This window comes from Xyrauchen texanus, chromosome 11 (genome assembly GCF_025860055.1).
Source record: "Xyrauchen texanus isolate HMW12.3.18 chromosome 11, RBS_HiC_50CHRs, whole genome shotgun sequence".
Lineage (NCBI taxonomy): Eukaryota > Metazoa > Chordata > Actinopteri > Cypriniformes > Catostomidae > Xyrauchen > Xyrauchen texanus.
In genome coordinates, this window is record NC_068286.1 from 45,599,057 (window position 1) to 45,625,279 (window position 26,223).

Here is a 26,223-nt window from a genome sequence, read left to right on the forward strand (position 1 = left end):
TGCTTTTATAAAATTATAAGCAACACATTTCTGCTTTTACACCCTCCAAAATTGGCCCCAATCACTTCCATTGTAAGAGCCTCACTGTAACCCAGATTTTGCTTTAAAGGTAAATAATGTTGTCATAGAATGCTGTCATTACTCTCCGCGGTCCATGCACAATTTACCACATGACCCATTGAGAACGAGAACCACTAATCGTGACCACGCGGAGGTTACCCCATGTGACTCTACCCTCCCTAGCAACCAGGCCAATTTGGTTGCTGTTTGTTTTTTTTTTTCAATTTGGTTTGGACACAAATTCTGCTTTCTAAACTTAACTAACGTGTGTCTTCAGTTCCCAAACACTTAATACGTGTTATTAGAAGAAATGGCGATGTTACACAATTGTGAACAGCCGACTGTCCCAACTATTTCAGAATTGGGGTTGTAAAATCCATTATTTTTGACATAAGTGTTTTTGACATTTGGTTACAGTCAAAGATTCCTCACACTGCATGTCTTCATTCAGTCACAGTATTGATATTGTAAGCACAGCTTGGATCTATCTAACAATATATGACCAATAGTTATTGAGAGAAGCTTTAATGTGTCTTTATTTTGACACATGTCTCTCTTAACTAAATAGCAGCATCCACCCCACTTCACTTACCATTTAAACACGTGACAGAAGGACGGCAGGTCATCACCTTTACAAAAATAAAGTTAACTTTGTATAATAATAATGTCATCCATTAATATAATCCATTAATATATTACAATATAATTAATTATTATATTTTCAAATTAAGCTTATTCCGATTTTAATGTACTTGGTGATTTGTTAAGCATTATATAATGTTTGTTATTAAAAGCAGTGGCTTAATACTTTACAATAAAATTATATTTTCTTCCTAACCCCTAACCATTAGGTTTCATAACTAAAAATAAAAAAGCATTTATATATCTTGGTTAATGGTAATTTATCTTTGTTTCATCGTTATTTGTTCATGTTAGTTCATAATGCACTACCTAATGTTAAAGGGATAGTTCACCCAAAAATGAAAATTCTCTTATTGTTTACTCACCCTCATGATATCCCAGGAGTGCATGACTTTCGTTCTTCAGCAGAAGACAAATTAAGATTTTTAGTAGGTCCTCACTATGCAAGTAAATGATGGACAACATTTTAGAGGTCCAAAAGGGACATTAAGACTCTAGTGGTTTAATCCATGTCTTCAGAAGTCATTTGATAGCTGAGGGTGAGAAACAGATCACTATTGAAGTCCTTTTTTATTTTACTCAAAATCTACACTTTCACTTTTACTTCCACATTCTGATGTATGTGTGTGTGTGTGTGTGTGTGTGTGGAGGCGTTACTTCCTCTATCCACTCTGGAAACTACGCCCCTGTAACACCACCTGATTCAACAAAGGGGGAACACGGAGTGTTACTGAGTTTTCTAGGCTGTTACTGTTTTTGCCTGTGCATGTACTAGCACTCAGCTTTTTTTTTTTTTTTTTTTTTTTTTAGAAAAGGTGGACTGTTTTAGTCAAAGGGGAAAGAGAAAGAGAGTGTGTGTGAGAGAGAGAGAGAGAGAGAGAGAATCATTCAGCCATGGCAAATATCGCTGTGCAGAGGATCAAGCGAGAGTTCAAAGAAGTGCTGAAAAGCGAAGAGGTTTGCGAAACGTTACTTTGCTGTTTTTCTTCGTTGTTAAAATAATCAGCCAGACTTTTGGTGACATAGACACCCTGAAGCCAGTGAGCTAGCTTAACCTGCTAAGCTAATGTTAGCATGAGCTGTCACTAGCTTTGCCTGCTAGGCTGATGTTAATATGAGCTGTACTAGCTTAGCATGCTAAGCTAATGTTAGCATGAGCTGTCACATCAAGGCGTACAGATACGGAAGTCACACATTTGCCAGCTTTGCTCCTGTTGACATTTTCAGATATAAGCCGAGACCTAAATTTGAAAATCACTTTTATACATGCTGTATTTTGATGGTACAAGCTTTAGCCTCTGTGTTAACATGCTATTTAGTTTCACTAACACTCCTGTAGTGCTGTATGGTATTATTGCCCGTGTTAATAGCCTGGTAAAGTAGTTGTTTACTGTTTGCTGTGTCATTTGTTGATGTGTTATTGTCACTTAGCAGGGTTGCTAGGCTGTTACTGTAGTTTTCAATGGCTGTGTATTAAAACATAGCCATCGTAGCTATGCATGATGGTCAAAAATGCTGTCTAGGTAAACAGCTTACTAAAATTTGACACATTGCCCATGACTTGAAAATTGCACTGGCCATTTCTTTGTCTCGGGCCATAGAAGACGAAAACAAGCCCCTTTAGGGCCAGTGGCACACTTTTTTTGTAAATTATATTAAAAGCACTTAAGTTGTAAGACTGTCCCAAAAACCTCTCTGCTTTACTATTTTGTTCTGCTTTTCAATAGACAAGTAAAAATCAAATAAAGGTAGACCTAGTGGATGAAAACTTCACAGAGTTAAAGGGGGAAATCGCAGGACCACCAGACACGCCGTATGAAGGTTGTGATACTCTTTTTGTCTTCTCTGTTGCTGCCATGATGTGTAATAATGCATGATTATGGTACATGAAAATATTGTAAACAAGACGATTTTTCACTACAGGGGGCAGATATCAGCTTGAAATCAAGATCCCAGACACGTATCCCTTTAATCCACCCAAGGTCATATTTTTATACATTATGTTCACGTAATGGTAAATGTTTAACGTCAACATGAAATGCCATTCGCAACCCATTTTACTTCCTCAACCAACATGCAAGTGAAACAAAATATGTGATGATAAAAAGGATAATTATTTGTAATTAATGTGATTGTGAAATGTGGGTATTGTATACTAGAATAGTGGTTGTTAAAGATGAGAGGTCGGAAAAGTCTTGTTTCAGAGGTCGAGCAAGTTACATAATTTTGATCATGGTGTTTGATTAAAGATGAATCATACACCGTTAGATCAGGTATGTGTTATACGGGATAGTTCACCCAAAAGTTAAAAAATAAATATCTCTCATTTACTGACTTTCTTTATTCTGGCAGAACTCAAATGAAGATCTTTAGAAGAATATTTCAGCTATGTAGGTCCATACAATGCAAGTGAATGTTGGCCAGAACTTTGAAGCTCCAAAAAGCACATAAAGGCAGCATAAAAGTAATCCATACGACTACAGTGGTTAAATCCATGTCTTCTGAAGCGATCCAATCGGCTTTGGTTGAGAACAGACCAGAATGTAACACTTTTACTAAAAGTCTTGATATAGTGACATCTAGTGTTGTGTGCATGCGTCAAACATTAGGAAATGTAACCAAGCTTGAAATTATGATCGTGCCTAGTGACACAATACACTGCGCAAAATACACAGTGAAAAAGAAGTTACATTGTGTTTTGTTCTCACCAAAAACTGATTGGAACCACTGAAGTCTTGTGGATTACTTTTATGCTGCCTTTATGTGTTTTTTGGAGCTTCAAAGCTCTGGTCACCATTCCCTTGCATTGTAAGGACCTAAAAATCTTAATTTGTGTTCTGCAGAAGAAAGAAAGTCATACACATCTGGGATGGCATGAGGGAGCGTAAATGATGAGAGAATTGTCATTTTTGGGTGAACTATCCCTTTAAGAAATAGTGGTTTATGATTTCATGTTGACTTGTCAGTGCCTGACACAGGTCATTAGACTGAAATATTAAGTGTCCTTTGGAAGTTTTCCTAGTTTCTTTATTTCAGTGCTTTTGTCCCACACCTGCTTATAGCCAATCAGGTGTGTGAGAGGCCTTTTATGTTTATTTTGATCACATTTTAAGTAAAAAACTAGTTTATCTTCTTTTCTCAGGTGCGGTTTATTACTAAGATCTGGCATCCTAATATAAGTTCAGTCACCGGGGCAATATGTTTGGACATTTTAAAAGACCAATGGTGAGTGTTTATTGTCATAAGTCATTATCTAATACATCTGACACGTCACTGTTTCTTTCCCAACACATATTTATTTTAAACTCCTGTTTCCTGTTCCCCTATCAAACTGTTGTTCTTCTGTTTCATCTTTCCTTATTGTGTTCAGGGCTGCTGCTATGACTCTGCGTACAGTTCTTCTCTCACTACAGGCTCTGTTAGCTGCAGCAGAGCCAGATGACCCTCAAGATGCTGTGGTTGCCAATCAGGTACATGCATGTGAAATGTGTGTCTGACTGCCTGAATGAGAATGTGCCTCATTCAGTCCCTTTAAATGGATCATTGTTGTTGTCTTTCAGTATAAGCAGAATCCAGAAATGTTCAAACAAACAGCCCGTCTCTGGTCTCACGTTTACGCTGGTGCTCCTGTGTCCAGTCCAGAGTACACACGCAAAATAGAAAAACTTTGTGCAATGGGCTTTGACAAAGTAAGTACTACAACTAGATAGCGGCAAATAATGTATGCACAATACATTCTGAAATGCACAGGTGAAAAAAATATCAAATATAAACCGTACCGAGATCTCAGTCATCCATAAGACAGTCCATCAGTATTTTTAGGCAAACTGTTTCCACCAGGGGTGTAGATTCAAGTGGGGGTGGGGATGGGGGGTAGGGTAGCCCCTTCCCTCGCCCCCCATAATCAAATCAGGTAAGTACAACCCCCCCAATATTTATACCATGATTAATAAAACAATAAACGCTTCACACTTATCCATTCCGTTTATGAGAATATTTGTCCAAAAACCACGTCGTTCACAGCGATCTCGCGTTCATTCCTATGGGGAGTTCTGCAGGGCTTGTCAGAGTGAGTGACTGTAACCAAGGGGGGGGGCGGAGCTTAGAGAAGGGTCAATTGGCCACACCCCCTCTTTCCAAAACCCCACACTCCAAAGATAAAAGAAGAGCTTTATTGAGACCAACATAAAACAGAATCAGTTGTTTAAAACAACGGCAGCAAAACAGCGCCCTCAAGAGGCAACTCTTATGAACGACACGGCATAAAAATGGCAGTAAGCCTCAATAATTCGCTGCAACTACAATACTGTAAGATTGCACAGAATGATTGACAGGTCGAAAGATTCTTTGTCCGTGGCTCACGGACACATTTTTATTTGCTAGAGCCGTCACAGAGACATTGTTTCGGCAATTATTTCATCAATATCTTTCAGGGAGTACGAACCGTTTTTGCATACCTTTCCATGAAAAAAAATCCCTTACAGCACCTTTAAACAGTACAAAAATAGACAAAATAACAGGCCACATTTTGTCGGAAATGTACGTTAATTGATACCCTGTCGTTTATAGAATAGTTGTATGAAAGCAATGTCATACGAACAAGTACTGGTTACTTGTGGCCTTGTGCATACACGGCAAATCACTAAACAAGTTCTATAAACGAGAAGGAAACATCGAGCAACCTGCAATTTTAGATATAATACGGCCCGTTATTTTGTCTTGCTCCTCAAGCCACTTGCATAATCAGTTTGAGTTATTCAGTAGATTTATTGTCGCTTGGATACTTCATTTAAATGCTTTTTTTCTCTCTCAAACAGAATGCAGTAATAGTAGCCTTGTCCTCAAAATCATGGGACGTGGAGACGGCGACAGAGGTGCTACTTAGCAACTAACCATCCAGCTCTCTTCACCAGGCCATATTTGCCCCAAACCCGCCCTCGTCATGCCCCACTCACACATACACACATCAGTCATCTTGGTTTGTGTTTACAAAGAATCTTTTAGGAGCATGAGATCTGAAATGCTTCCTGGGCAGCAGTCAAGACCGTGAGACAATTAGAGCATGGCCACGGAGTCGTCTTTTGTCTCTCTTAGCAAATGTTTGTGTCCCTTGTCTCCCCCACCACCTTTTTAACATTTTGACTTGCCACAATCACACCCCCCCCTCCCCCTCAGGCTGTAACTCGTCTTTTAAAGAAACCAAACAAGACGAAGCCTGTGCATCACTGTCATTTCACACTAAAACAAGAGAACGTTCACTTGCGTCCGTGAAACTATGTTAGTCATTGAAGAGGCAAACGGTAGCATGTACATTTTTGTTCTATCAGTACATCATAAATGTAACATTTTGGGATGTGTATTTGAATGGGATACATTGCGTATAAAAAAAAAAAAGATTCATAGTGCTCCTTTTGATTGATGCCCTCAAATGTGTGCTTTTCTTTGCTCATTTGATTCTTTTGGCTTTATTTTGCACTAAACAGCCTGTATAGCAGTTGACATGGCCAGATGACATGGTGTTATGGTGCGTGCAGAGAAATGTTCAGACTTATTGGTCATTGTTTTTTTTAACGAAAGGAAGATTGACCCCTTTTCGGAAATAGGGAGGATGCATGATTAGTGGTCACAAACCCTGCCTTTATTTCTTTTCGGGGCAGCTGTAGGGGTTGTGACATCTTGATCATTGACAGACCTACCTTGAGTTGCTTCTTCAGTTTTGTCTTTGCATTTCTGAAGAATGCATGCTATTGAAAGTGTAATAACACGTATGACAAACTTTGTACACGTAGAGACAAGTGAATGGTGAGCTGCTAATAATACATACATATTTAAAATGTAACCATCATTGAAAGTTTGGTTAAAAAAACAAGTCTTAAAAGATGCTTCAAAGCAAAATGGGCCAAGAGTGAGTACTGCCACATGATGCTTTTTGCACCAATTTTTACCTAGTGTTCCCCCCGTTTTGCAGCTTGCCCTCCCTCCGTGTTATAGCATCCGATTTGTTTTTCAAAACACACCCACTTTCACAGACAGTTGCTTTCATACACCTCTTTTCTCATCTACATACAGCCAAGTTTTCTTTTGGGAAAAGTACTGTTCATCTCTAGAATGCACCATTGATGGCTGGATTTATATTTTGTATGAAAAACAAAAATGAGACAAAAAACAAAAAGACTTTTCTTCCTGAAGTGATCACCTTGTTCAATATTGCACGAAGAAGTGAATTAAAGGACAAACATTTCTGTCAAAGGAAATATGCTCCTTTACAAAAACAAAAAGAGCCGTACAAGCATGGTTATTTATTGTGAAACTGTCATTTTTTTTTTGCATTAAAAAGGTGAAAAATTTTAAATTGTGTCGTGTAATCTGTGAATGCATTCTCTGCTACGTTTTGATTTCCACCTGGTCATCAGAATCGTGCCTCTTAAAGGGGCAGTTCACCCAAAAATTACAATTCTCTTATTTACTCACCCTCATGCCATCACAGGTGTGTATGACTTTCTTCACCAGAACACAAAATGTTTAGAAGAATATTTCAGCTCTGTAGGTCCATACAATGCAAGTAAATGGTGACCGGACCGTTGTGGCAACAAAAATCCCATTAAGGAAACCAGAGTAATTCACAAGACTCCAGTGGTTTAATCCATGTATTCAGAAGAAATATAATAGGTGTGGGTGAAAACTAGATCAATATACAAGTCATTTGTACTCTAAATCTCCACTTTAACTTTCACTTTCATATGTAAAAGTGAAAGTGGAGATGGAGTACAAAAAGGACTTATATATTGATCTGTTTCTCACCCACACCTATCATATGAAAAGGCATGGATTAAACCACTGGAGTTTTATGGATAACTTTTATGCTGCCTTTGTGATTTCTGGAGCTACAAATGTCTGGTCACCATTCACTTACATTGTCAGGACCTACAGAGCTCAGATATTCTTTTAAAAATCTTAATTTTAGTTCTGCAGATGAAAAAGTCACACACATCTGAGACTGCATGAGGGTGAGTAAATTATGAGAATTCTCATTTTTGGGTGAAATGTCCCTTTAAGTTTCTCGCTGTAAAAATGCTCATTTCTTTAAAGCACGAGTGATATGGACAACGTTTATGGTGCTTTTGGAGCTTGATCATTACAATCACAATGCTCGTTTTTAACAGTTGAAAAAATAGTATCGGTTTTGAATGATGAGTGCGAGTAAATGAGGGCAGAAATGTTTATTTTCTGTTTGTTGCATATTAACATTGCTCCAGCAACAGTCGAACCTTATTATATTTTTGGATGTTTCAAAAGTATATACGCATAGTTAAAATGTTTAATGCATTTATGTAACAGAAAATAACAGATTATTCTTTTCCAATGAACTTTTCATTTTTCAGCAGATCAGTGAAAACTAGTTTTCAATGCATTTTAATTAAAGTTGTGACTGTTGAAAGAAAATGCAGTCGATCTTTTAAAAGCAATTTTTTCGATCAGATAATGAGGGGTACGGGGCCCTTAACGAAAACCCTTATCCCCAGTGTAAACAGCAGTTTTACTAATCATACAGTCACCTTCAGCGGCCGTCCATGCATTGTAAATTTAGAGCTAACTGAATGCAGGCGTCTGGTCTCTAGGAATCCTTGCCATCGACAGTATTTGAATTAACAGAGGACAGGGAGAAGAGACGTTAAAAAATCATTCCAAGTGTTTAATAAGCAACCATAGAGCAGATTAAACAGTTTTTCATTCAAATGTTTGTTTTTAAAAATGGCTCCAGATAGAGAGAGGCAAAGAGCAACAAGGAACAATTTCAACAGAAAATAAATGAATGAAGAGAAACATACAAGTTTGAACATCTGAATCTAAAGATTTCATTCCTCTGAGGTGACAGTTCAGGTTTGTGAAGAGCATCTGATGGGTGGGTGAATGAGTCTCTTGGGTCGGCTCGTTCGATCCTTTACTGTCTGACCATCCTCATCTTCATTCTACGCTTTACCTAAAACAAAGAGAAACATATAAATATCTACAATCCCCATTATAGCAATGCATGAGCAAGGCCTCGGTGGACAATTTAAGAAAAAAAGTTATATTGCGATATTCTTTGCATTTTTGATCAATAACGATACGCATCACAATATACACATTAAGGAAAGTAATTCAAAAACGTTGTTTTTTTTTCCTCCCTAGTTGGGAATTCCCAATTCCCAATGCGCTTTGGCGTAGTGACTCGTCTCAATCCGGGTGTCGGAGGACGAATCTCAGCTGCATCAGTGTCTGAGACCGTCAATCCACGCATCTTATCACGTGGCTTGTTGAGCACGTTATCGCAGAGACGTAGTGCATGTGGAGCTGTTCTCCGCGGCATCCACGCACAACTCACCACGCGCCCCACCGAGAGAGAACCGCATTATAGCGATTCAGCTCTGTAGGTCCTTACAATGCAAGTGAATGATGGCCAGAACGTTGAAGCTCCAAAATGCACATAAAGGCAACATTGAATTAATCCATGTCTTCTGAAGCAATATAACAGGTGTGGGTGAGAAACAGATCAATATTTAACTTTTTTTTTTGTATTAATTTTTTTACTAAAAAAAATCTCCAATTTCACTTCAAAATTATTTACTTTGTGACAAAACGCAATCTTCGTGCATATCGCCACCTACTGGTCAAAGGTGGATATTTATACTTAAACTTATATATTGATCTGTTTTTCACCCACACCTATCATATTGCTTCTGAAGGCTTGGATTAAACCACTGGAGTCACATGGATTACTTTTTTGCTGCCTTTATGTGCTTTTTGGAGCTTCAACGTTCTGGCCATCTTTCACTTGCATTGTATAAACATACAGACCTGAAATATTCTTCTAAAAATCTTTATTTGTGTTCTGCTGAAGAAAGTCATACACACCTGCCATGAGAGTGAGCAAATGATGAGAGAATTTTCATTTTTGGATGAACTATCCCTTTAACAGAATAATTAAAGCAAGCGCTTTTATAAAATGATATCCTTCGCATTTCTGCTTAAACCCTCCAAAAATGAGCTTCATTCACTTATTATTATTCACTTATTGCAAGTGCCTCATTTAAACCCCAATGGGACTAAAAACAGTTCAAGGAACAACAACAAAAACTGAAAATTAATTAAACTGACAACCGGAACAAAAGTGATTTTCAACTGTTCCGGAGTGAAAGCATTATTTTAAATGCTGGTAACTGGTTAATTTCGTCATGAAACTAAAGGGATTATCACAGAATATTTCTGTAACTACATCACGTCATGTTGCATGTAAAAATGAAACATGTGCTTTGATCCTGAAGGAAACTCCTGCATCACACATTTCTGTGTCTAATCGGCCGTTGTGGATGAAGATGTTTTTAACAGCGACCTGTATGTCGAATCACTACATATACATGCACGCCTAATCCAGATTTCTCAGATGTGAGATGATGCATTAATACAGTTTTGACTCAGAAGCAGATCTGTAATTAAAATGATATTTACTGTTAATGAACTGTATGCTTGTTCTGATTTCTATGCTGATAAATCCACCACACAGGGAAACATTCGTTGCTTATATTGGTGAGGGGAGTGGCTTATTTTGGGCTTGTTTATCCAGACCAGGTTACTTGCTTCTCTTGAGAGATCTGGAAACATCAGTATTGATATTTCATGTTATTATATAACCCTTCTTTTATTTTGTTCTAACCGGTACCTTTTGGAAAGCAGACTACGGAACTTCTGAACCGGAAAAATACAGTTTGTGCTCAGAACGAACCGAAAAAAAAAAAGTGTTTTTAGTCCCTGGTGGTAATCAATATTATGCCACAAATGCTGTCAATTGACCTTGACTTGTATCCAACCCAGAACATTCCTTTAATCAGTGTAAGATTGTGCATGTTAGCACGCTCATGGACTACTTTTATGGTGCTTTTTAGAGCTTGACAGACGTGCTTACTATCCACTGTCTTGAATAGGAAAGCGTGTACATTCTGCAAACCTTCTCCTTTTGCATTTCATGGAAAAATATCATATTTGAAACACATTTTTTTTTTTTTTTTTTTGGATGAACCATTACTTTAAAAAAATAGTTACAACTTCAATTAAAGACATGTTAACTACATAAGAGCACAAAGTTACAGGCTTGACATTCCTGTGCTAAATGAACCTCCCTCTCAAACACTCACTGACAGATCCCCCTGCTCTGCTGTACAGGTGGGCTCTCTCTGTTTGGGGCTAGGTGTACCCCTCAGTGGCTTGTGAATGGTTTCTCCCTGCTGCTCCAGTAGTTGTGTGAGTGAGAGTACAAACTCTGGACTGGACTCAAATTCTCTCTCTGTCTCTCCTTCACTTCCATATGTCTTCTGAGACAGGTGGCTGTGTTCGTACACTTGCTGATCTCGCTGTACTACCCTCACTGATCTTGGACAGAAGAAATATATTAACTACACATAAAACACTTGAAAAGCAACTAAGGTTAACATGTGAAGTGAAGGCCTGTTCACGCCAAGTTGCAATGCAAATACATGGCACGGATGTTCCCAAAATATTGTTAGGAAACCATACACAATATTCAATTTTCATCATTCTCTGAAAAAGAAAGAAAGCAAAATGCACTATGATAATCCATGTGCTTTAATGCAAAACCCATTTGACAATCAGGGGCGGGTTTATTATTTTTTGCATAAAAAAAAATACACCACAAATGTATAAGTCATAAGCTGGATATAAAACCGCTTATTACAGGGCGCTCTGGAATACTCTATTCTTACTGGTCAATGGCGCCATCTAGTGGTCTGATATCTCTGAGTAACAACCGCACGTGCACACATCAGACCACTCATTCGGGTTCTGAGAGTCATCTTTCCTTCGTCTTCGATCACTGTGCAATCTCTACAAGTAAGCTAATAAATTAATTTTTATTTAAAAATCAATGTTTCATGTGCATTTATTTATATGGCAAGTAGTCTTATAATGTGACCCATAATGAGAAGTCGACGTTCATCAATTTCAAAATAAACAACAGAACTCTGACTCAAACTGGAGCTGGCTTTCAGCTGTTCAGCAATTTATTACTTCTCACTAGAGGTCTTCACAGGTCCAAAAATCTGTGCCCCAAACCGAAGAGACCCAGAAATTTGCTATCCGGAACCGACCAAGACCCGTCTATTATTTTAAAGTTTGGATCCGGACCCGTGGAGATCCGAGAAATGCTCTACCCGGAACTAACATGGACCAGTCTATTATTTGAAATCTGGACCCGGACGGGACACACAGACCCCGCAGCTAAATGCTAATAACATGTTAATTTCTTTCCTGTACCTGACCGTGACGCACACAATCCATCCTCCTTGCCAAGAAAGATGGCATAATAACATCCATGTTGTTCCTCTCTTGCGGATGAAAGAGCATGTATAATGCACTCATTATTTCAGCTTCAAAAGTCCAATTGCGGTCACGGTGGCGGATGACAAACGCAACTTTGCCGTTTTTTTGTATCTTGCATAATACGATAAGTTCCACTGTTTGCCCTTTTGAACTATAACAAAGATTGCTAGTTTCAGTGCCACGGCCGCTGACATTAGCATCACTAATTTGCCGTCATCTGTGCTCACCGAGACATGTCTGACCATAGATTTTAGATATACAAAGCGAACGAAGTCCAACCACAATATCTCAAATCACACAGACACCAATAATGTACTTCGGTTTATGCCATCTGTCAAACAACGACATGGCGGAATAAGTCCCGCCTTCTAAATAAAAGAGCCAATCGTCAATTGATCAAGTCATCATGTCACTGCAGATGTTAAACAGACCCACGACCCAAAGCACAAGAATGGGACCCGAACCCGTACGGTTTCATTCCTCATTCCCAAATAAACATATAACATCTGCAATGACACCTACATTTGATCCAAGATAAATGAAAGCTAATAACAGAACATTAATTTATATATTGATTCAGGTCTAAATAAAGGCGATAGTAAATAAAGGAGTTCACAGCGTCATAGTGAGTGTGTTATGAGATGTTATAACCAGTTCTGTTCACTTACATTAATGTTATTACATGTGTAATCGCTATTAAATGAAGATTTTCTCTTTTCAAGTGACTGATAACAGTTCGCCTTTATTCTGATTCACAGTCTGTGAAGTTTTCAATCAAATTACTGAGTAATTTAACCATTTATTTTACAAAACACATCATTTAAGCATACTTAACAATTTTGTCAATTCCATTAAAGATAATATTTAGCCAAAAACCGCGCAGTTAACGGCAATCTTCCATTCATTCCTATGGGGAGTTCTGCAAAGCTTATCGAAGCGAGCGACTGTAACAAAGAGGGGCGGAGCTTAGCGAAGTTACATAATTTCAACGCAAACCAAAAATGTATAGGTTGCGAGTTTTCACTACCTCCTTTTTTGGGGGGGGTACTGGTATGAAGGGGTGCATAGGAATGCATTGTGAAATAACATCAGGCCTCCTTTACATGTGAAGCTTCAACTTGTGGTACTCTGGAGACATGATTTATAAATGTCATTCAGTTACACTCGGTTACCTTTGCAGGTCAATCTGTCTCTGTGGCACTGCCTCTTTCGCCTGTTTTGGTGTCTTGCCACTGATTGGATCAGCTGAGGTTGTGGAGGCGGGATCCTGAGCAGGTGCTGCTCTCTTCCGGCCACGTCCAGCCCCACCCCCTTTCGTAGCTCCAGCCTCTTTATTCGGCGTGGCTACACCAGCAGGGTTTTTAGGCGGTCGACCCCGTCGAGGTTTGTTGGGAGGGGGCTGTGTTCCAGCCGAGGGGTTCGTGGACACACTGTTCTCTGTGCCATCACTTCCAGGAGCAGCACGTTTCTTCCCGCTGGTCTGTGCAGCCTCATCCTTACAGACAGAGAGAGCAGAAACTGAATAAGGAATGACAGATATGGGAATGTGTGAGGCATTTTCAGTGTTTACATGAGACATTTCTGACCTTCTTTACACCTCCTGCTTTGGTGATCACTGGATTCTCTTCGTTCTCCCTTGCTCCAGTCTCTGATGACTCAGATTTCACATCCCTTTATGAGAGAAAAAGAAGTGAATCCTTTATTGTTCACATCAGTGGTAGCAGTATTAAAAATAAGAAAAACAGAAAAACCTTTGATTTTAGATCAAGCCCACATGATAATAAACCACCAATAGTGACACTTGATCAATTCTACATGATGGTAAACGAAAAGTAAACATTTTAAAATGGTCAAAAATATGAACTCAATCTGTTAACAGTAGCTGCCTGACAGAGATGTCTGATAAACACAAACCTGCTCTTATTTGTTGCAGGGGAGCTGGGCTGGGACTTGGCGCTTGCGTTGCTCCCCGTGTCAGAGGTGGTGATTTTAGGTAATGGCCGGCGAACTGTTACCGTTAAAGGTTTGTTCACTGCTCCCAGCACACCTGCTTGCTTTGGCGGTTGCTAGATAACACCATAAAGTACATTTAAAAGTGTCATTTAATGCAGTCAAGACATTCAAGTTACTTGCCAACAAACACAATGCTGATCAGTCATTTATCTATCCCTGTGCTTAAATCGACCAGCAGCTACATTTGGATAAACCTATTTTTGTGTGCTGAATCCCAATGACCTTAAAGGCATAGTTCACCCAAAAACTGGGGTCTCATCTCTCATCATTTACTCACCCTCATGCCATCCCAGAGGTGTACAACTTCCTTTCTTCTGCCGAACACAAACCAAGATTCTTAGAATATTTCAGCTCTGTAGGTCCTCACAATGCAAGTGAACTTTACATTTTTGAAAAGCACAGAGGCTGCATAAAAGTAATCCATCAGACTCCAGTGGTTTAATCCATGTCTTCTGTATTGATACGATAGGTGTGGGTGACAAACAGATCCATTTTTAGGTCCTATCATTAAATCTCCACCTTTGAACAGCACCGACCAGTAGGTGGTGATATGCGTGAAGAATGCAAATCGCCATATAACGATATAAGAAGAATGTAAAAGTGAAAGTGGAGATATATGTTAAAAATTCACTTTTGCATTGTACGGACCTACAGAGCTGAGATATTCTTCTAAAAATGTACACGTGTGTTCTGCAGAAGAAAGAAAGTCATAACACATCTGGGATGGCATGAAGGCGAGTAAATGATGCGAATTTACATTTTTGGGTGAACTGTTCCTTTAAGGCCATACTATTTAATGCACATGTTACGTCACACAGTTATAGAGGACTGCATATGCAGCTGTCTGCAACTACATCAGGTGACAAAACCTACCAGGATTTTTCCAGTCTGCAAAACTGTTTTGGCTTCTGGAGACAAATATTCCTTATCATTGACAAAGTCCTGTAAATATAAGGGAGATAGAATGAGTTTCATGGAACGGTCACAGTTTGTAAAGGTTAACGGTGGAGCGTCAGAGTAGTTGTCACCTTATCTGAAGGGGTAAAGAACATGATGGGTAGCACAGGATCTTTTGGTGAGTCCAGATGACAGGAAGTGCTTTTGTTCGCAATCACAAATAATGCTACATCACACACTATGTAAAGTTTCTGTAAATTCATGAAAATACAGATTAAGAAACTGTTTCACTCGAGAGCACAGATAGCATAAACACTTCATCTAAATAAATCAAGAAAACAACATTTATCATTTAAAGAACAGACACTTATACGTGATTGGTGACAGACCTCGTTTGCCTTGGGGTCATCTGGGGCCTGAGCGTCTTTTGTTTGTTTGATGTTCTCCACCATCTTCCTCAGAAATGAGTGACTGTTATTCTCGTTCTTTGTCATCAACACCTCCAGCATGAACCACAAACACCTGAAGACAGGAGCAAACAAATTAAATTCAAATTTTACTGACACCTCTCTCTGAAGTTGTGCTTCCTCTTCCACCCACGATACAAACAGTTAATACTGTTACTCCACAAATGGCGAATACTGTTCATTTGCATTAACTGCCGCCCCCTTCTAAAATGATGTGACATAACCTGAAAGCTGAGACTATTATAAAAACAAAACATAAAACTCAATATTTTAGGTTTTACTTAATTTGTAATTTACAGTTTAATATTTTTACAGTTTTGTTAATAAATTCAGCAGGCTTTTGCACTATTAATGTGAGACCAAACCTTGCGTTTATTGAATTCAAGCAAATGAGGACTATATATCTGAGGCCTATATAATGAAAACTAATTATAATAGTGGTATTATTACTATTGTATTTAAAAAATAAGTGAAAAGACCAATAACATTGCATATTTTATCCCACTGAAATGCTCATTCGACATTACATCGTTGATTCTGAGTTGGATGTAGAGGAAAATTTACTGGTATCTACAACAACGAGGTTATCTATAACATATAACATCAATAAAAAGTAAACACCTAATTTATGTGACTAAATTATTTTGACAGTGTGAGTTGGAACTCCTTTCATCGGGTTCTTATTGATAAAGCAAACAAAACAGTTATATTTTCGTACACAAAAATATTTTAGCCCATTTTTATTTTTAGGATTACGCATTTCTTTTTCATCTAAATTACTTTATTTCATCCCCTTTTCTCCCAATTATGGAATGCCCAATTCCCACTACTTAGTAGGTCCTCGTGGTGGCACAGTTACTGACCTCAATCCGGGTGGCGGAGGACAAGTCTCAGTTGCCTCAGCTTCTGAGAGAGTCAAGCCGCGCATCTGATCAGGTGACTCGTTGTGCATGACACCGTGGAGACTCACAGCATGTGGAGGCTCATGCTACTCTCCGTGATCCACACACAACTCACCACACGCCCCATTGAGAGCGAGAACCACCAATCACGACCACGAGGAGGTTACCCCATGTGACACTACCCTCCCTAGCAACCAGGCCAATTTGGTTGCTTAGGAGACCTGCCTGGAGTCACTCAGATTCAAACTCTCGACTCCAGGGGTGATAGTCAGCATCAATACTCGCTGAGATACCCAGGCCTACATTAATGTATTTTTGCATTAGCACTTTTTGACTGTAGTTTTTTAAAAACTGTTATTTGTAACAAGAAAATAGTAAGCACATGGAATATGGATTTTCACTACCATGGTTAGATGTAACATGATTTCTATAAAACAAACTATTTTTGTAACCAATTTTAATTAGCATTAACTGTGCATTTCAGTCAAATAAGCATGAGAGCATTTAAAAGCAGTCGTGTCAGTCAGACATCATGCTGGGACAGTGCTCAGTACTGTAGGAACACTGGTATCATGACATCTTTTTTATTTTAGTATCAACTTAGTACCGAAGAACCGGCACTTTTGACTACACTAGTCGTTGTGTTTACTGGTTGAGTTCGGGATTCAAATTAATGCCCATGTGGACCTCTACAACCATGTTAGGATCAATGTGTATCTCTGTAAAGAAACGAGGGGGCAGACACTTTAAAACCCCTTTTACACCTGGGATATTAACATGCGTTTCGGGTGATCTGATCACAAGTGGGATGCAAACTCTTGCAACTGAAATGATCTATTATCTTTAACAAATGCACACCGATTTGTTTGTTGTTTAAAGCTTTTTTGTTGTTTTTAAAGCTGATAAGGTAAGTAACCCTTTCCAGTGATTTTAATGAGGAATATGTAGAACATTTTTACAAACAATTTGGGCAAATTGGCTCCAAAAAAGGGGACTTTAGCTGAAAGGTGAGTAGTTTGCATCCCGGAATACAGGTGTGCAAACATTTTGTGATCGGATCACAAAAACCACATACGAAGGTAGTCAAAAAAACGCATGTGACCACATCACATTTGAGTTGTAAATGCTAATGTGTCCCGGACAGCAGCGAAGCACCACCCCTAACCTATTAATCAACCGCTGCGCTCAAACAAGCATTTAAACTTTGCTGGTTACGAGCAGTTTTAAAAGGAAACAACCACCCGTATGGAAAATTTGACCGAATACATTAGCACAAAAACTTCATGGATGTTCTTCATTGTGTCTGAAATCAACATCCATAGGGACAGCTGGGAAGCATGAATATCTGAAGCTCCAATAATTCAGGTACTCACTAAAAAAAACAAGAACTCTGCTTGAAATGATGTATTTGTGATTAGATTACATTTCAACTGGATCTGGGAGAAACAGTGCACCTTTTTATTCATGCTTTTGTCTTTTCTGACTTTGTTGCACTTTAATGTCATGCAGTAACACACTGACATGGTGATGTATGTTGTCATGACATCAGAGACCCTCTACTAAAAATCTGAACACAAGTGGTCACAGGAGATGCCCAGGTGTAAACGAGGTCAATAAGTATGAGAACGTGTGGACTTCAACACTCATACTCTTTGATGTCTCTGATCTGCTCAAGGTCCTGTGGTTTGGTGAAGTCTGGATCGTGCGCAAGAAGATGGATCATGTATGGCACCACATATTCTGGCAGGAGAGATAGCAGCTTCTCTGAAAGACACACACACACAAAAAAAAAGACAGGACATTTAGGTCCAGATCCATTTAGGCAAATGTACAGTAAGTGCAGTTATTGCTTCAGTATGGCATTTGTGGTTAATGTCAAAGTAGCATCTACTTAAACACCACACAGCAGCTCAAAAGCTCAGAATAAATGTGAGTGTGCTTGCATCTACCATGGGACATGGGGTTCTGTTTGATGTACTCTCTGCGGACACTGATGTTCTTGAGCAGGCACTGTCGGGCATGAGCGCGTCGCTCTTTCACTGGGTCTTTAGCGCACAAAGCAAACACAGCCATGTACTCCAGTGGCAACAGTAACTTCACCAGAGCGACATGCAACTTCTGAGCAAAAAGCTGTCGCACCTGATAGCACTCATCCTAAAGAAAGAGACGAAAGGGAGGGAAAGAGCTGAAGTTGTGTGCAGTAAGGCTATTCTACACTTTTGAAGTATTTTATTGGATTTTTGCCTCCTTGAATTCCAACTATGTTAGTCAAAGTTTCTTGCACCATCCTTGTAAATTTATACTGAATTTGACATCTTTGTTGCCATGACAAAATGTCAATGAACTCTAAAGCTCAAAAAAGACTAAAAATGACAATTTAAACAACTTTACAGCTCAAATAATACATGAGTTTTAGCAGAAGAATTAATGTAAGTTCTTTTATAAAAATTATACAATTTTATAAAAAGTAGGCCCCATTCACTTCCATTGTAAGTGCCTCACTATAACCTCGTTTTATGTATTTATTTATATTTTAATCCCCTTCTCCCAATTTGGAAAGCCCAATTCGCACTACTTGGAAGGTCTTTTTGGTGTTGCGGTTACTCGCCTCAATCTGGGTGGCGGAGGACATGTCTCAGTTACCTCTGCGTCTGAGATGTCAGTACGCACATCTTAACACGTGACTCGTTGTGCATGACACCGTGGAGACTCACAGCATGTGGAGGCTCATGCTACTCTCCGCAATCCACGCACAACTCGCCACACGCCCCACTGAGAGCGAGAACCACTAATCACGACCACAAGGAGGTTACCCCATGTGAATCTACCCTCCCTAGCAACCGGGCCCATTTGGTTGCTTAGGAGACCCGACTGGAGTCACTCAGCACGCCCTGGATTCAAACTCGCGACTCCAGGGGTGATAGAAAGCGTCAATACCACTGAGCTACACAGGCCCCTTTTGTTTTGTATTTTTAAAGAATGGGGTAAAAATTAAAGGGATGAGTCTAAATACATTTTCGTGGAAAACAACATTATTAAGAATTAATTTCCATGCGTGTGCAAAAGGTTATGAGTGTTTTGTGTCAAACTCACGTTAATGACAAGTCCACATAGCTGGAACTGTTCTGGAGTGATGATGTCATGGTAACAGGGCTCCTGAGCCAGTTTCATAATGGCACTCCCTGCTGCGAGCCTCATCCGAGACATGTCAGACTTACTGGGTTCACAAACACACAAATATAAGTTAGAGGCCAATCAGCCACTATATCAGCTCATAAATATATTAACCGATTGTTCAACCAAAGATGAGACTTCTCATGATTTACTCACCCTCATGCCAACCCCAGATGCGTATGACTTTCTTCTGCAGAACACAAATGAAGATATTTAGAAGAATATCTCAGCTCTGTAGGACCTCACAATACAAGTGAATGGTGGACAGAACTTTGAAGCTCCAAAAAGCACATAAATGCAGCATAGAAGTAATCCATACAACTTCAGTGATCAAATCCATGTCTTCAGAAGTGATATGATAGTGCCAGAGTATTTAAGTCCTTTTTTACAATAAATGTCTTTTTACTTTCACTTCGACATTCTTCTTTTGCATTTGGCTATTTGCATTCTTCATGCATATTGCCACCTACTGGGCAGAGAGGAGAATTTATAGTAAAAAAGGACTTAAATATTGATCCGTTTCACACTCACTCCTATCATATGATTTCTGAAGACATGGATAAAACCACTGGCGTATTCTGGATTACTTTTATGCTGACTGTATGTGCTTTTTGGAGATTCAAAGTTCTGGTCACCATTCATTTGCATTGTATGGACCTACAGAGCTGAAATATTCTTCTAAAAAAATCTTAATTTTTGTTTTGCTGAAGAAAGCCATACACATCTGGGATGGCATGAGGGTGAGATGGGATGGCATTTTCATTTTTGGGTGAACTATCCCTTTAAATCACTATGTGGATCCTGACCCCCAGGGAGTACCTGATCTTTTTCTGCTCTGTGAGGTCTCCCTCACTGACCAACATAGCTGACAAGAGTCTGAGTGTTGAGTTAGCTGATTTAGACAGATTATTCTTCATTCCCATCAACCAACGCACCAATAGTTTAATGGCCTGCACCTGCAGCACATGCACACAGACATTAATTAATACACAAGCACCAAGATATGTCGTTTATTCAACCCGATTACACAGAAATTCTACCTTTGCTAGCACTTCAGGGGAAACCTCTTCGTCAGCTGTCCATAGCCGCCCATTCTTGTTTCCCACAGACTGACAGAGAGAGAGAGAGAGAGAGAGAGAGAGAGAGAGAGAGAGCGCAACTTAAACTGCAGTGCAATGGACTGTTCTACCACACTCTAACATGACGTGCCAATTGCAACATGCTCCAAGCAGAATTAATAAATCATGATTCTCACCCTGTCATTCATCAAAAGGTCCTTCACAATAAAATTGGCTACGATGGATTTCATGGGTGATGCAAACTGATCGGGGGCCAGCATGGAAATATGTCCAAGAGACACGAGTGGAGTGATCAGCTGTTCAGGCACGTCTCCGTTCAGACTGCGAGACAAGGGCTACAACAAAAGAATGAGGTGAAGGGATACATTTCAAATACTTTTTATTTCAGATATATCAGACATATCAAGAACTATCCCTCGCTTATTTAGTACAACTACATTTCTTTAGTTATTGTACGATTCCTATGATGATGTCATCAATTAAAATGTCACAATCTATGTGTAATCCCCACATGAAACCTGTTAAATTGTCTTAAAGTTGCAAGATTCATGTTTCTGGTCTATCTACCACACATGTAATTCACACATGCAACGGCTCTCTGTGTTTTGCACGTATTATACCATTCAAACAAAATGCAAAATGAACCTGCAATGTGAGATAAATCTAAATAATAGATTTTTAAAACACCTCAAACTAGAAGTTTGCTCAAACCCTTTAGCTACAGACTTCTTACATTAGATTGTCTGTTAACATTACGCCTTCATTCACACATTAATACACAAGTCCTTTTGCAGGCTAATAACTGATGATTAACTTCCATTTTGTGAGAGTCAGTTAAATGTATGGCAAAAGTTGTACGAGTGAAAATGCCAAAAATGTACCTCAAATATCTGAGCTAATTGGACCTCTTTGTTGTGGAAGATGGCATGGATGCAGTGGACTGCCTGTTTGGCCTGGTGGGGAGTGCCTCTTTTTGCCTTCTGATGCAGAACGGGAATTAGAGTCCTGAAAAAAGAAAAAAAAAAAAGGACAGAACATCATTTCACTACACCTAATATTTGAATTTGATATTTTATACAAGTCTATTTCAGTGAATATATGGGTAAATGTTATATGTTAAAGCTTTTGGTACCAGCTCTACAGTTTTGTGTGTGTGTGTGTTGTTCGTACGAGCGAATCTGAGGCAGTTCTGTCTCAATCTTTTGTCCTGTGTTTCTGAAGATCTGTATCGCAGCTTCTGCCACCTTATCATCCTCCATCTTCAGACACTGCAGCAGAGACTCGTACGTCTCAGCCGAGTGGAACGAAGTGGGGTGTGTAAATGACAAAACCTGAGGTGGAGAAAAGAGAGACCAAACTTATTACACTTATTCAAAATGTGACAAAGACCTGAAGTATTAAAGGAGAAATATCCGACACTTGTCACTTTTTTATCCTATTTATTTTTTTCTTCTAAACCTGAATTAAGGTTTCTTGCAACAAAAATGGAATTGGTGGTTTGGGGGGGGGGCTGTTTGAGCTGCCTGTTTGGGCGGCAGTCAGCAAGCAGCTTTCTCCACGTAATTTCCCGACAACTCGTGTAGATAACAAACATGGCATCCGAGGAAGACTTCACTATTTTATTCTGTTGCTTCGCGTTCTTACCAGATATTTCAGAGTTGTTGTTGTTGCGTTTGTTTCCTCAACTTTCCATCATGATTTGCGACAGTATTGCACTGCAATAGTGGGGTTTCCCTCGTATGTTAAACTCCAGGATTGCCCCAATGTACGAGCACATATATGCGAGCTTGAGGGACAGTCGATATTTTACATTTGTGTGTATAAATGAGTATAAACTGCTCCCAGACGACAGAGAAAAAAGTGAGAACAATGTGCACGTTCCACAAGACACGATCACGTGTTGGCGTCAAATCACAATTGAACTTCTGAACAAAAAAAGCAAATCAGACACGCACATCACCGGCATTTCTTTCGTCTGATCTTCAGAATATAATCAGGTGTGTTTCCTCAAGCATGCATCTTTGTGTCTAGCGGCATTTCTTGTTGACATTGGCGGGTAAATGTGCATAATTACCCACCACTGTGCAGGAATACCCTGTTAGATTATACATATTATGTGGGCGTGACTTGGTTCACGGCATCCAACAGTTTGATAAGCCTTTTTACAGCTTTACGTATTAATTAAAGCAGTGTCAGATAGAATCTGCGTTGGGCTGAGGTCTTCAACTCTGTTCCTGGGAACCCATTTGGTGTTGAAAGAGCAACAGAGCAAGACAATTTCCTGTTTTCCATTGTACGGCCCCTTGTAAACTAGTACATTTGTATGAATGAACATTACCTTGAGTAGCTCAAGTCCAGCACGGATGGCAGTATCAGGGGTTACTCCCTCATCTTCATCATCAGCAGTACCCTCAATTGATTTATTCAACAGCTTAACCAGGGCACTGTACACACAAACATATACACACACATTATAACAGTGATCCAAAAGTGTGCACGTTACCTGCAGTTACCCTTCACTCTCACTAGGTGTCTCACCTTCATGATGCCAGTCAGTTTGTTACACAACCGTTAAACAAAAAAAACCCAAAAGGCCCACATCTCTCTCCTACTCACTCAGTTTCTCTTCCTCTCTCTCACACTCATTCATTTTCGTGCTATACATGTGCAGGTGCACTGATAGGAGTCCACATCCTATGCTGCCATTCAAACAAATGTGCATGCAGTCTCTATGACTTTGCTCACACTGCACACGATTCCAATTTCAAATCTGATTTTTGGTACTGACTGTTTAATTTGCAAGTTCTCAAATAGGATCTCATGCATTGTTCAATGCTAAAGATTGGGCCAGAGCTTCAGATTTTTACTGGCCCCAGCAGTGGAGGAGATGATGCGTTTTCGGTCACCCATTTAGTCATGCAACATTTGGCCATTTGTAGTGTTTTCATACACAGGATCAAAGATTTAATCACCGAGTTAAAGATTTGATTATTGAACAAATGAATCCCTGAGAGGTGAGACTCGCTACTTAATTGGTTGTGACTGTGAAATATACTGTAGGTAGATATGCCTAATCTGTGAATTAAGAATGTGTATTTAAACATAAAATCACCCAGACAACCCAAACAAGACCAACACTGACTGATACACAAAGCACAAAAACTAAAAAACCTGTACGGTCCAGAAATGAGACATGTAGCAGGTGTTTTATGAGGATGAAATAAAGTAGACTGTTTTACATATTCATCTTCACCCTGCAGCTGAACAGCTCTGATAATAACAGCCTAATAGTGGTTTTGCTTCTTTTACGTTTTGAAACATCACCTAATTAAATGTATACTTACATTTTGGATACAGAGCAGCTCCAGACTTCCAGGCATGTGTATAATCAGGGTTTATTAATAAAATACTTGCAGTTAAGAGCACGCAGACAAAACACTCTTAAAGAACAAAGAACTGTCTCATGTCTGGGAGCGACAGCATGTCATACAGTTCTATGAGCACCACGTGTGTGCGTTCATCCATCCTTATTATGACTACTGTGCGGAAGTGTCAGTAAACCTGCTCATCGGCACAGTTTGCTCTGTTAACTCTTTGCAGGCTTTGCATTTTCAGGACACCATTATTCAGGATGACCAGAGCAACATCTCAGATGCAATGATTGGGTCGCTGGTTAGTCTAGTCATGAACAAGTTGATCAGTCAAATGACTTTTTTGATGTGCATCTAGTGTTCCTTATAAACTCAATAGGAGTTTATTTGGTACATGCATTTTCACAGTAGTCCATGCGCATTTCCTCTTATCAAACATTTATCCACTTTCATTTTGGAGCTTTAATTCGCATTATGGCGTATCAATCTAGAATTTGTTATTTGCAATATATGACAAAATACGCATAAAATACAATCAAATTAAAAACCACCAACAAACAAGTCTTTCAAGGCTATTAAGGCTAAAAACAACTCTGGACCCAAGTTAAACATTTTGACTAAAAACTAGAGTCAGATATACAACAGATGCCTAAAAAGATTTGGACTGTTAGTGTGAACAAAGCCTGTCTGAATTCTTGCATGCATCTTCATTAACTTCACACCTCCCCAAATTAAAAAAAATCGTATCTGCCCTTTGACCTCAGCCCCTGTACCTGATGGCCTCAGAGTCTATGTGGACTGGTGCGATTCTTTCCAGTAGGAATTTCACCATCTCCAGGAATGGGTTTGTGGGCTGCTTGGGGAATGTCAGCTTCCGTGTGATTTCCCTCTGAAAGAGAACAACAAGCTCAGATGACTTATATCTGCTTAATACAACTGAAGGTATCTGGGGTGCTTTTCCCCGTTCAGCGACTCGCGGCTTAACCACAATAGCACGATGAAACGTTCAACAATATAAAGCAGACACTAACGACGCTACGCAGGGGGTGGAGTAATAACGTCAGCTTATATCTAATTTTAACAGCTCATCTACACATACACCATAAAGCTGTTTAATGAGAGAAAGCTTCTGAGGACATGAAAGTGGCATGCACAGAGTAAAGCGACAGATACAGATGCTGTAATAGTGGGGTTTCCCTCTACATCAGACTACAGGGTTCCCTCGATGCACATGTGCAATCTTCAAAAACATTGAAACGGCACTTGTGAGTTAAACACATAAAAGCCGTGTTCTCTGACAGAAACAGTGTGTGATAAGGCTCTTAACAGCCTTTAATCCATTAAACAGCTGCATTTGCGTTTACATCGTTGTAAAACTGCTGAAAAAAATGAATAAAAAAGGTTTATCAAATAACCATTCTGAATCTTCCGGATTCATTCTCAAAGTTGATACTTCTGATGGTGTCTCTCCCTCATCAGTGTCTGACTCCGGTTCAAACATATCGGGCTGAACACCACTATTTTCACTGTCAGTCATATTGCTTATGATGTCTAGTTATCCCAAGCAGAAATGTCAAAACTCCGCCCTATTCTGGATACGGGGCTGGGAGCAGCAGCTCATTTGCGTTTAAAGACACACACACACAAAAACAGCTAGTTTTTAATCCCACCCAAATATTGCCATTTTCAACATTGTATAATAAATGACCTGTGGAGTATTTTGAGCTGACATATATGAAGTATCTTGTGAAAAAGGGGGATAATAGGTGCCCTTTAAAAAGGTACTTTTTACAACAGGGACTCTTATTTTAACATTTAAGCGCTTCACTGCTTCCAGCAGCTCATTCAAACAGATAAGGGAAATAAAATGTGCACTCCTACAATAATCTATAAAGTATTTACAATATAACAATTACAAGTAAACATTGTCATCATCATCAACATCTTTTCAGCCCGTTTACAACACGTGAAGTGTGGAAAGTGCAGCGTTGAATACGATTGGTGGAGACAGCGTTGTTATACTCACCACACACTGTTCTGCCTGTTTGCAGGAGCAGGTGGGGCTGATAAGCAGATCAAGCTGAAGACGGAGCTTCTCATCTTCACCCAAAACCTGATTAAACCTTTTCATGAAGTCCTGAGCTTTTCCTGAATCTGGAAGATTCTCTAAGAGAGAGAGAGAGAGATAGAGCGAGAGAGAGAGAGAATATACACTGTAAAACCCATAGTTTTAATAAATACATAA

General features: G+C 39.3%; 2 protein-coding genes across 4 annotated transcripts in view; one reads left to right on the plus strand and one right to left on the minus strand.

Annotated features, from left to right (window-relative positions):
* The first annotated feature begins 1,422 nt into the window (after positions 1 to 1,422).
* LOC127652084 (ubiquitin-conjugating enzyme E2 K) lies at positions 1,423 to 7,054 on the plus strand. 3 transcript variants are annotated; one of them, XM_052138147.1, is made up of 7 exons: positions 1,423 to 1,659; positions 2,430 to 2,523; positions 2,626 to 2,684; positions 3,845 to 3,927; positions 4,073 to 4,172; positions 4,263 to 4,391; positions 5,520 to 7,054. In XM_052138147.1, exons 1-7 carry the CDS (start codon positions 1,597 to 1,599, stop codon positions 5,592 to 5,594), a joined length of 603 nt encoding a protein of 200 aa, XP_051994107.1. In that variant the 5' UTR covers positions 1,423 to 1,596; the 3' UTR covers positions 5,595 to 7,054. The 3 variants fall into 3 exon arrangements, with proteins under 3 accessions (XP_051994107.1, XP_051994105.1, XP_051994106.1); XM_052138145.1 differs by lacking the exon at positions 1,423 to 1,659 and adding an exon at positions 1,670 to 1,984; XM_052138146.1 differs by lacking the exon at positions 1,423 to 1,659 and adding an exon at positions 1,956 to 2,076.
* Positions 7,055 to 7,916: 862 nt separating this feature from the next.
* Positions 7,917 to 26,223, minus strand: part of LOC127652066 (sister chromatid cohesion protein PDS5 homolog A-like) — a 40,637-nt gene continuing 22,330 nt past the window's right edge. Inside the window, exons 16-33 of the mRNA XM_052138120.1 lie at positions 26,005 to 26,144; positions 24,752 to 24,867; positions 22,946 to 23,051; positions 21,778 to 21,938; positions 21,489 to 21,612; positions 20,784 to 20,942; positions 20,569 to 20,637; positions 20,348 to 20,484; positions 19,448 to 19,571; positions 18,304 to 18,508; positions 18,004 to 18,118; positions 15,375 to 15,507; positions 15,117 to 15,236; positions 14,962 to 15,030; positions 13,990 to 14,141; positions 13,662 to 13,746; positions 13,248 to 13,570; positions 7,917 to 8,683 (exon numbers count right to left, since the gene is read on the minus strand). Of these exons, the coding sequence (XP_051994080.1) occupies positions 8,680 to 8,683; positions 13,248 to 13,570; positions 13,662 to 13,746; positions 13,990 to 14,141; positions 14,962 to 15,030; positions 15,117 to 15,236; positions 15,375 to 15,507; positions 18,004 to 18,118; positions 18,304 to 18,508; positions 19,448 to 19,571; positions 20,348 to 20,484; positions 20,569 to 20,637; positions 20,784 to 20,942; positions 21,489 to 21,612; positions 21,778 to 21,938; positions 22,946 to 23,051; positions 24,752 to 24,867; positions 26,005 to 26,144 (2,342 nt within the window). The 3' untranslated portion in view covers positions 7,917 to 8,679. The remainder of the gene's footprint in view (positions 8,684 to 13,247; positions 13,571 to 13,661; positions 13,747 to 13,989; positions 14,142 to 14,961; positions 15,031 to 15,116; positions 15,237 to 15,374; positions 15,508 to 18,003; positions 18,119 to 18,303; positions 18,509 to 19,447; positions 19,572 to 20,347; positions 20,485 to 20,568; positions 20,638 to 20,783; positions 20,943 to 21,488; positions 21,613 to 21,777; positions 21,939 to 22,945; positions 23,052 to 24,751; positions 24,868 to 26,004; positions 26,145 to 26,223) is intronic.

Bases quoted from the DNA above. Each gene is read 5' to 3' on its own strand.
- LOC127652084 (XM_052138145.1), top strand. From the start codon at position 1,856: ATGAGCTGTCACATCAAGGCGTACAGATACGGAAGTCACACATTTGCC. The intron at 1,985-2,429 runs GTACAAGCTTTA...GCTTTTCAATAG, and splicing joins ATACATGCTGTATTTTGATG to ACAAGTAAAAATCAAATAAA. The intron at 2,685-3,844 runs GTCATATTTTTA...TTCTTTTCTCAG, and splicing joins ATCCCTTTAATCCACCCAAG to GTGCGGTTTATTACTAAGAT.